This window comes from Parambassis ranga, chromosome 5, assembly GCF_900634625.1.
Source record: "Parambassis ranga chromosome 5, fParRan2.1, whole genome shotgun sequence".
NCBI lineage: Eukaryota > Metazoa > Chordata > Actinopteri > Ambassidae > Parambassis > Parambassis ranga.
Window position 1 is genome coordinate 19,437,155 of NC_041026.1, and position 11,156 is coordinate 19,448,310.

At 40.5% G+C, this 11,156-nt stretch overlaps 1 protein-coding gene across 2 annotated transcripts; it reads left to right on the top strand.

Annotated features, from left to right (window-relative positions):
- Window positions 1-132: 132 nt before the first annotated feature.
- LOC114436637 (SPRY domain-containing protein 3-like) lies at window positions 133-11,045 on the top strand. Of its 2 annotated transcripts, none has more exons than XM_028407030.1 (11): window positions 133-242; window positions 1,297-1,443; window positions 1,539-1,614; window positions 3,247-3,371; window positions 3,723-3,855; window positions 3,939-4,127; window positions 6,152-6,301; window positions 8,389-8,446; window positions 8,590-8,709; window positions 8,796-8,926; window positions 9,015-11,045. In XM_028407030.1, exons 2-11 carry the CDS (start codon window positions 1,316-1,318, stop codon window positions 9,147-9,149), a joined length of 1,245 nt encoding a protein of 414 aa, XP_028262831.1. In that variant the 5' UTR covers window positions 133-242; window positions 1,297-1,315; the 3' UTR covers window positions 9,150-11,045. The 2 variants fall into 2 exon arrangements, with proteins under 2 accessions (XP_028262831.1, XP_028262832.1); XM_028407031.1 differs by having other exon boundaries at window positions 148-255; window positions 9,015-9,149.
- Window positions 11,046-11,156: the final 111 nt, after the last annotated feature.

Consider the following 11,156-nt stretch of genomic DNA (forward strand, 5'->3'; position numbering starts at 1 on the left):
AAAAGAAAAGAAAAATGGTTTAAGTGACATTGCTTCTACTGTGTTTTTCATGTAGAAACACACATACACACACAGCTTCCGGCACTGCGCAGGTTAAATACTTCCCTCTGTAATCATTCTGACATTTGATTGGTTGAAGAGGCGGTACTTCCGGTATTGCAGGTTTGCCGTGAAGTGACAGACTTCACCTCCTAAAAATTAGAAGAAAACCCGAAGGACGACGTGTTACAAGTTACAGAACAGTAAGGAAAGAGTGTAAGATTGAGGGGACTAGAATGGTGCGGGTCTAACCTGAGGTATATTCATGTTTACGACATATTATCAGCCACGGAGCGCGATAAATGTTACGCTGAGAGCAGCTAGCCGGCCAACCGACTCCTGTCTGTAGTTTGGGAAATGCGTTGCTACGTTTGCGTTAGGCTCGTAAATTGGTCAATCGAAAGAGTTAAAATATAAGCTGGTAGCACACGTATTTGTTAAAAACATAACAAATATCCATGGTGTGTAGCCGTATTTAAACCAGGCTTATCATTCATCATTTTAAAGACGGGCAGACAGCACCACTTATCCAGTTCAAAACTAAAAACAAAGCAGGATGTCTTTGTTCTGAAAGGTTAGTTTGAACGAGCAACACAGAATTACATACCTGACTGTGAAAAGGTGTGTTCACCTTAGTCACCCTGATACTTAACCAGAGATAAGGAGACATGTATAATAAATGTAGAGCTGATCATTATATTTAAGGTACTTCAACACATCACAAGCTGTTTACCAGCATCATCAGTGTTAGGACACTGATGCTATTCTGATGATAAACAGCTTTGCACCAGGCTCCAGGAACTATGAATATGGGGTGAATTGTCAGAAGATAAAGTATAGGAAGACAGCAGAGGAGCCACACAGTGCTTTAGTTCATCCCAGGTCACACAGAGTGTGAGACACGTCAGGGAGACGCTTACTGTCCGTCACAGGGCTAGCCCTAAGGTGGAGCCATGTTCTTGCCCGCAGGCGGTCTGACTTCTCTGTCCAGGCCTTTGCTTGTCTTTGGAATGAGGGTTTAAAAGTCAATGGAAAAAACACAAACAGCTGACAGAGAGCGTTCAGCCTGAGGAGGTTGTTCTTGTTGTTGACAACAGGAACATGGCCCCAGATGTTTGCTGTGTTTAAAGAAGAACCTGTCCTGTGCCTGTTTCCTCCCATTTTCTGCATTTAATTGTTCTAGTGTAACGAGGTGTGTCAGCAGTGAATGACTCTATATTTTTTTAGTTAAATTGCTGTCTGTTTTGTGTTCTTTAGATTGTAATGATTTTCAGACATGGACGACATAAACCTTCACTATCGCTTTCGGAACTGGAGGAGGCGAATTCGAGAAATCCGTGAGGTACGAGCAGTGCGTTACCGGGAGCGGCTCAAAAGGATGCTGAGAGATGGTGACAAACTCAGGTAACAGTGAAGAACAATGACAACACCAATAAACTGAAGAAAGTGGTTTGTCAGGAGTATATTGAAGTTTTTCTCATTTTTTGATCTTTTTGTAGGTATCATGGGAATTCAGATGAAGTTGGCTGCTTTGTGGCGGCCAGGCCGATGTCAAAAAAAAAACGCTATTTTGAAGTAAGAGCTGCTGATTCTTTCTTTCTTTAAGGGTTCCAAACACAGTTTTTACATTAGTATCAAACGTTAGTCTGATCCTGCTGCTTCCTTTTTGATGTAATATCTTGAATTGATGAAACTGAAATGCAACCAGCAGGGTTTGAGTGGATTCACTGCCTATAGGGAGCACTTCTAAGCTAGTAAAAACAGCTATTTATAGTTATCAGAATTCATACACTCATGAAAACATAAATATGCAATGAATCTGCTAACATCTATACAGCAGTGCAGCATGCTGGTAAGCAGGTAACTCTTTTAACAAAAAGAATTGTGTCAAATGCGTGGCTACACACACAGTATATCAACATCCTGTAAAATACTGTAAACCTGTAAGCTGGGTTGGTTGTGTAATTAAAACAACTACACTCACAGCTGCTGCACAGACGTATATGGTTTTAAGTGTCAGTGGTACTTTTGAGCTAATAACTCTGGTGACTCAGTTGTCTCAGCCTTGACAAATTGGTTTCATTTGTCCAAATAATTGACAGCACCCTGTTCTTAGTACTCGGGATACTGTACAACACAACCACCCCAGCCAGTGACTGTTTCAGGATACACCATGTACAAACTTGCCTAATGCACACATCCTGTCTGGTCTGACGTGAAGTGAAAAAGCGGCTAACCCTCTCAACCTTTACATGTTTGTGTGCTTCATCCTTGTGACTCACTTTGTGAGAGTCATGTAGGAGGGGGAAGGAGGCCATTTGCGTAAATGCACACATGAGCTAATAAATGATTGTTAAATTGATGCTGATTGTAGTTTTTAAGGTTCATCGGCATGTTTTATATTGAAACAAAAGAAGACTTCTTACTCTCAGGAGACCACTGCTGAGGTCATGGGAAAGCACTTAAAAAGTTTCCTTCTCTCCCTGCCCTGGATTTGCCAGCAGTGCTCTGGTTGCATTGCATCCATGTAGGGCTCCCCAGGGATGATGTCATATGGTCAGTATTCAGTTATGATAACAATGGTGAAAGATTTGTCACCATGAACCATCATGTGTAGTTGTACAAAGAGGTACTATAGAGTTTCAAGTTGGAATTTTCATGAAGTGAAAAGGGAAGCACTGCCAGCACAAAACAAAACATAATAGTATATAAACATCTGGTTAAAGAACCTTTCCCCTTTCCTTATAGCCATATATAAACTGTTGATTGGATTGCCAAAGATCCAGAAGGAATTCTGACACCTGTGTCATTGATCAGACTAGAAGTGTGTCCTAAGTTTGTTGACTCTTTCTGAGTGCAGGTTCTGATTCTCCATTTTCCACATGACTCATATTTTGACTGTAAAATCTTTCAGACACACAAATCTTTTGAAAAATAAATCTGCTCAAACAGTCTTATGATACATGTGGTCATGACAAACAGATGCTGATCAAAGTTTGTGTAGGATGAATAAAATGACCTCATGTTATACACAATAAGTAAATAAATCTCTAGAGCTACTGCCTTTGTTTTGATGCCCATGCAGACTGTGCTTAAGTTTTAAATGTCACTTTCAAGTAAAAGTCGGTTTTGATAAAATTAAACTAAATTTGAAATTTGTCTCAAAGAAGGTGGGGTAACATGATCTGTGTGGTCTTTTCTTTTCAGGTGACTATCCTCGATACAGGAGTGAGAGGGATGATTGCTGTTGGTTTGGTGCCTCAGTCTTACAAACTGGACCATCAGCCCGGCTGGCTCCCTAATTCTGTGGGTTTTCATGCTGATGACGGCAAGTATGTGACAATGACTCACTGAGATGTAGCAGATTCAGGCATTTCTGACAAAACACTTCAGCTCAAATAGACCATGCTTATTGTGACTGAGTAAACCAAAGCACAGGAGCTATGTTGTAGGAGCTGGGCCATGACTAGAAGAGCTGTACATTTATGTTGGACTGGCTCTTTACATGGCTCTAAACTCGGGATGTTTGGTTTCATAGTATAATATCTTAAACCCTAAGTCACAAGGCTGTGCCCCTTTTTTCTTCATCTTCTGTTACTTGTGTTACCATTTTCTTCTGATGTTTATTCCTGAGTATCCTGCTATGATGGACGGACCATCAACATCTCCTTCTCTTTCTGCAGGCTGTATAATGGCAACACTGTTGGACAGCAGTTTGGTCCAAAGTGCTGCAGAGGGGACAGAATCGGTTGTGGGATATCCTTGGACTCTGATGATGGACAGTTAACAGTATTTTTTACTAAAAATGGTAGTGAAGTAAGTACACTGTTTTACTTAAACAGCAGTCAACATTCACCACTTTCACCCCTAAAACACAGTATATCTGAATGTGTGCTCAGGTCGGTTGTGTGGACATCCCTGCGACCCCTGACGCTCTCTACCCATCAGTAGGGATGCACTCTTTAGGGGAGGAAGTGCTCCTGGACCTGAATGCTGAATGGGCAATGGAGGAGGATGACAGTCAGATGATCGTGGACAGTCATGAAGACATCTGGGGGCTTCTCCATGACGTCAAGGTCACTGGCACAGTAAGTTCCTCTCAGTTTTCCCAGGTCCAGATGTAGCTTAACAATCTGATCTGATAAATTATGTCAAGTGAGTCACTTCAGTGAACGTCAGCAGTGAACACTGGACAATTGGTCCAGACTATAAACAAAATCTGGCAGGAAGGAATAAGAAGAAAAGCATCATGCTCCTCTTTGACTGAGGAGTGAGACAAACTTTCCAACACAATTGCAACATGAAATCAGTGGTGATCCCTAATCCTGTAGAAAGTAGAAAATCTGCCTGCTAGCATAATATCATTGAGATAATATGGTACTGGGGGATCTGTTTTAAATCTAAAATTAAAAAATGTCCATATAGCAAACATTCTAATGATAACTTTAGCTACTTGAGAGGTGGAAAGAAATTACTAACCTTAAAACAAAAAAATTCTTGGAGGTCTGTTTGGGTCTCACCCACTCCCTGTAACGTCAGGGCTGCAGTGTTAGTGTCAGCCAGTGATACACAGGAAGCCTACACTAAGACAGTGACTTCCATCCCACTCACACACTTCATCCATTATTTCCACAAACCTGGCATACAACCTGCAACATCAACTCCATCCAACTCAAAAACACATGTGCATGGCTTAATGCAGTGTGTAAGCTGACGAGAGGGGAAGGTAGAGGAAACCGCTTCAATAACGGAACAACAGGGATGCTGCTCTTTCTTTCTTTTGCGTCAAATTACTTTCTAGCTAAAAATAGTGATCACTCAGTTAAATCATCAATGATTTAGAACATCGCGGAGGAATGATTAAACCTAGAACATGAGCAAAATCAACTTGATGTCAACTTGACCTATTTTAATCAAAGTCTGGTACGATATGTGAGTGCCACAGGAATTGTACGAATCTGTTGTCCATTGGAAACACCCAAAATGATCTCCCTTGGTCAGAGAGCTGCCTTTATCTTTGAACATTTGTGTTCTTTGATGAAGAGAGAGGATGGTTACACCTATTCCTGACCACTGGCTGTCATTTAAACATTGTAACATTCAGCCACACAAACTAAAATGGGAAAAAAACTGACCTAAACAATAAAAACCTGGGGAGGCAAACCCCCTTATCAAAACTAACGGCTGATTGTGGACTTCAGCAAGATGCAGCAGAGGAGCTATGCCCCAGTGATGATCAGTGGGACTCAGGTGGCGAGGGTGGACAGCTTCAGATACCTTAGAGTCACCGTCTTGTCAGGATCTGACATGAACATCTCACATCAACTAAGTGGTGAAGGCCTGCCAGCGTCCTTTTTTTTACCGTAAACTTCAGGCTTCCCATTAGGATGCTTAGGAAACCTCTACACCTGCACCATAGGTGGAGCATCAGGCAACACCAAACCTGGATGGGAAACTGCACTAAGCTGGACCTAACAAGGGTGGTCTGCTCGACTGAGCATATCATCAGAACTACCTTCCCAAACCTGCAGGACATCTACAAACAATGGTGCAGATCCAGAGCCAGGAAAATCACCAGGGAGCCCAGCCACCCTAGTCTGGCACCTGGGCTTCTGGTCCTTCAGGTGGACAGACATTGAGGGGCTTCTTCCCTGAGGCCAACGCCATTCTGAATGAAGACTAAAAAGGACAACCCAAACACATGACCTCTGCACACCCACACTTTAATTCACATTGGACCACTTTTATTTTTTTTATTTATAGTTGTATCTTTCTTTTTTGTTTACACAAGGCAGGCTCTTTGATTTAATTTTTTTCTTATGCCTCCTTCTCCCTGCCCTTGTTTACTTGTTGTGTTTGTCATGCATATATGCAGGAACAGTACACAAACATTTTACTATGCATTGTACTATGTGCAACTGTATACTGTCTAAAATTTGATATGACATTCAGAGAATTTTCAGATAATACGTGAACTAACTAAGATGGCACAACAGTGCCAGCTTGATGTTTTCACATCACGTGCACATGGACACTTATTATATTACGGCATTACAAACATTATTTACTTTATCTAAGTGATGTTTAAACGTTATCTATCTCTTGTCCACAGCTGCTGGAGTACACAGGTAGAGGGAAAAGCATCGGGGATGTGGGCTTGGCTCAGGCCCGTCGCCCTCTCAGCACACGCTTCCACTACTATGAGCTGGAGATCACAGATGCTGGAGAGAAGTGTTACATTGCCCTGGGGCTGGCACGCAGGGTGAGAGCCTCCTCCTTTCAGTCATCCTAATAATGATCACATGTCAGTGACATTGATACACAGAGCAATTTACTACACATACTCGGACTCTGCGGGTAAAGAAAACTTCTTTCCTCCTCTCACACCTCATTATCCACATCCCTCATATCCACCACTGCTCTCACTGTTTCCAGTGTAAGTGATGGATGACCGAAAGAGGAAAAGCTAACAACAGAAAAAATATTGTCTCATTTTACCCCAACATCTGATTTTCCATAGAAAGCAGGTTGTTCCATCCTATTCAAACGGTAAATGTTACCTAGACGACTGCGTTCAGGAATGAGCGTGTTACTTACGATAAGACGAAACCATCAGTTTTACACATTAGGCACAAACTAAAGAAATAAGGTATATTGCATATATGAAATAGACACAGATATAGTCAGACTAAGCAATATCATAATTAATTTGGCTCAGTGAAGTAGGTTTTTAATCATGAACAACAACAACAAGTGATGGTTCATATTTTGGAAATAACGGGCCTGAGAGATGACTTGTTGAATGTTTACACATCAGAAATGCAATCAGTTGGCTTTAGCCTCATATGAAATCATCATGAACTCTGCACGCGTCCTCTTTAATATAAATAAAACCATAATAATTGCAAAGGGCGCAGTCATTGTGCCATTTAAATGACAGATGTGAAATGAAGCATGGCTCAGATTTTGTTGTTCTCTGCTGGCAGGCTTGTGCTTGTTGCTCTCGGTTATTGGACTCTAATTAATAGAGCGTCACTCTTCCGAATCAAACCACTGCTTTCCCAGCTGGGAAGTGATGGATTATTGTAGCAGACACCCTTGGCGTTGAGCTTCCCCTCCGCTGTTAGGTTCTGTGTGTGGGCATGTTGTTCCCTCGGGTCAGACGGCGTGGAGAATAGAGCACTGTCATTTTGCTGATCGTTTTCCAGGAATTGTTTTTCTCAATGTGTCTGTGGTTTTGGTGGAGCAGTATAAATCCATCAAACGGTCATTCCTGAGGTTTTATTCCGTCCCACATCATCTTTTGCAAGATACATCAGGCTGTCATTGGGAAGCATTACCTGTTGCTGCAAAAGAAAGGTCTCTCCTTCTCTTGCTTCAATTACATAAAGGATCAAGTGTTTATGGTACATTCCTTTTCTCTTGTGTTGCTTCAGGTCTCTGTTTTTTTACACACCAGGCACCATCTCTCTAATTCTACGACATTCCTTCAGTCTTACATTCCCATGCATTTTCCTTACCTCTTGTTCCCTTCAAGCTTAGAGGTTCCCTGAACCAAATGTTAAACACTTCACTGTAAAGTCAATGTTGAATCTGTTTTATAACAGTAAAAATATTTGGCTTGTGGTGTAAAGGAATATTACAGCATTGAATCTTGTATCTTAAAATAATCTTGCATTAGAGTTACTGCTCTTATTGCAGTTTACACCAGTAAGCCTCCATCTTAAAAGTACAGCCTAATACCTTTAGTGGATGTGTGTGTAGGTAGGCGGTATGTATCAACCACATTCAAAATCACGACCCATAGTTTCCCAGCTACACATTGCTCAGAGCATCACATTGCCTGTGTGGGTGCACCGCCTTCTTCAGTGTTGAGTGACACATATGCATGTTGTTGTCTGCATGTAAAGAAATGATCCGTCAAACCAGATCACTTTCTTTTATCGCTCCAAGGTCCAGTTCCAGTGCTCATGTGCTTTTTGTTGGCAGGTGTAGACTATATTTTTTCAGACACCTTTTTGTATCATAGTCATCATCAAGAGTGTAATCAGAAGTAACTACAAACTGCTGCATACCAGGACCACCCCACAAGAGCTGCTGTTTTGGACATGCTCAGACTCAGTCATCATAATTGGGTCTTATCAAAGAGGCTAGTCCTAATGGTTGTGTATTCGTCCTACTTCAGACAAGTACTGCCTGTTGACTTGCTGTCTAATGACATGTACTGTTGTAACTATAGAATACCGCATGCGTCATACATAACTTTACTACTTTACTTAGGGATCATAGGTAGTTGGTTTGATCTCCCTCAAACTTTTGGTTATCACCTATGTTTTTTTTTTTTGGTAGGACTATCCGAAAGACAGACATCCAGGCTGGAACAGAGGATCCATCGCTTACCATGCAGGTGAATCTAATAATGATGGTAACTGATAGTATAGTAGTAAAGTCACAATTCCATTAAAAAATGTGCAGGGGTAATGCTGTGTTTCAGCAAAACAGGGGATGTTCCATCACTTGACACCATTACCAGCTTGCTGTTCTCCACAGATGATGGGATGTTGTTCCATGGCAGTGGGGAAGGAGACCCTTTTGGACCACGCTGCCTTGAAGGGGACATAATGGGCTGTGGGATCATGTTTCCACGTAACTTCAACATTGATGGAGCAGGTAAACATCTTAATATTATCATTATTTCGAAGCAGTATGCCTTAACACATACAGCCTCTCACTGTCCCTTTTATCTTTTCTTACAGATGACATGGATGACTGGGGATATGAAGTGGTTTCTAAACCCAGTGAGGTTCAAAATGACATGTATGCACACAATGAAGATGAGGAGGATGACGATGATATAGGAGAAGACCTCGAAGGGAGGAAGGTCACGGTGAGATGTCAGAATGTCACAATTTAAAACCAGTGAATGAAAAAGCTTCAAATGCAAATATTCAAATGATGTCTTTGTGTTTGAACAGGTGTTCTTTACCCGCAATGGACAGGTGGTGGGCCGCAGGGAGATGGCCTTACCAGCAGGAGGTTTCTATCCCACTATTGGTATGATGAGCTCAGGGGAGAAGGTCAGAGTGGACCTGCAACCCCTCAGTGGCTGAACCATGTAAAATAAATGAGAGCTATAGGATAAATAATTGAGCTGTGCTCCATTTTGGAGATTGGGCTATAAATAATACCTCTACTTTAACAAGCTCCAAAATATTATGAAAAAAAAATCACTCCACACTGTGCGGGCTGATTGTGGCCCCCTTCATGCTGCAAGAATGACTTAACATGCCGCTCTTCCATAGCAAAAAAGGTTTTTTTAATGAATGATCAAAAAATGTATGTCAACATCACATGTGCCTGAATATAATGAAATAATTGTACACACTTTTAATATTTTTGACATTTTGTTCACACAACAAAATCCCAAAGTGGTCCAGAATAATGAATGTAAAAAAATGTAGACAGAGCAGACCACAGAAAACAAACACATCCTATTTGTTATCAGCAGTAACATATGTCAACAAATAACAAAGTGCCACTGTCATGGCCCGCAGCCATCCTGTGCTCATTACCAAACCTCTGCTGGAATTCTTCCTTCTGATGGCGTGTTACTGACACTCAGTGGCAAGTCTGGGAACAGCCCCCCTCAAAAAGTCTTCCAAAGAAACTAAATGGAGTGAGTTTGCTCTGTGATTCATATCAGTGAAACTAGCTGCTTTATTGCTGTGTGTCAGTGTGAGAGAGGGCGCACACATTCCATAGAGTTATTACAGCACATCTTGCGGAAACAAGCCTTCTCATTAAGAATAATTAAGGGTAATAACCATTTGTTGAAAATAAATCCAAATGGTTTTTATGGCCTTTAATCACTTTATTGGAGATTTAAGAAGCAGCATTTCAAAAAATTGTTTATTTTAAAACTATTTTTATTGTCGATGTGCTTTCATTAAAACATGCAGGTTACAATCATGTCAGAGGAGGAACCTCAAACATTTAGACCAAGTCTTTTTTACTCTGTTAATATGGCTTTGATTGTGTTTTCCAATGTGTTTACCATATCTATATTTAATGGGAAAAATGCCAACTTAAATGGAGATTTTTATTACAGGAAAAAAAGAATGAATGTTTTCTCTGTCTCATAAGGAATATAGGAAAATTAATGCCAAATATCTCAAAAAGAAACCTTTCCCCATTGCACCCTGTGAAACATATATATGAAACATTCAGCTGTTGAAAGTGAAGCCATACAGTCTTTATCATGTTGTTGCTCAGGTGTTTTTGATAAATTTAATTTTACCATATGCTAAATTCATGTAATTTACCGTGTTTTTTGTTTTGATAAAAGTTTGTCACACTAATCTTAAATTTAAATACTTTTTCCCCCTGTAAATTTTTGTTATTTTCCTAAATCGGATCATCACAGATAAGGACCCAGCTTTGTGTATAAGTGAGGTGGTGAATTAAGTATGGCAATACAAGCTGTTAATCGCTGGCGACAACTGCGGCGCCTAAAGGGCTTTACTTTTATCTGCAGTACTGTATATTAGTGTTTTTTTATTGGCTATAATTGAGCACTTAAAGCACCTTACTGTAGAATACTGACTAGTCCAGATGTCCAAAAGAACTGTTGAAATGCATCATCGTGAGCAAATGGACTGCGTCTGCTCCCTTTCCCTGAAAAACAGGATGCTTTTTAAATCAGGACTAACTGTCAGAAAATATCTGACTTTATTATGCTCCGTTGCTGCTATTTCTGTGCTAAGAAAATACAACATATGGTCACCTCCGCCTGTACTGTAAAGAAGCTGTAGTTATGCTTGTTTGTTCATTCTATCGTGCAGTTTCTATACTTCACAGGATATTCTGTTGCTGCTGTGTATCAGGACATCTTGTTCTTACTCTCAGATCTATTCTTGTATGTTCATCACCTTTCTGGCATTTTTTTCTGTTTACACTTAAAACAATCAGGTAAACATGCCAAAAATGTAATAAAATATTTAAATTCACAACATCACTGACTGCATATTTGCATATTTTCACATGTAGCAGCATCTGGCTCTAATTTAGGAATTATTTGTGCTAGTATCTTTATTGTACTAAACTAATTTCTTGACATG

What these genes read in the sequence shown, in the direction of transcription:
- LOC114436637 (XM_028407030.1), top strand. Translation starts at nt 1,316, where the DNA reads ATGGACGACATAAACCTTCACTATCGCTTTCGGAACTGGAGGAGGCGA. An exon ending in TTACTAAAAATGGTAGTGAA is followed by an intron (nt 3,856 to 3,938) that starts GTAAGTACACTG and finishes ATGTGTGCTCAG; the next exon opens with GTCGGTTGTGTGGACATCCC. An exon ending in TCGAAGGGAGGAAGGTCACG is followed by an intron (nt 8,927 to 9,014) that starts GTGAGATGTCAG and finishes GTGTTTGAACAG; the next exon opens with GTGTTCTTTACCCGCAATGG.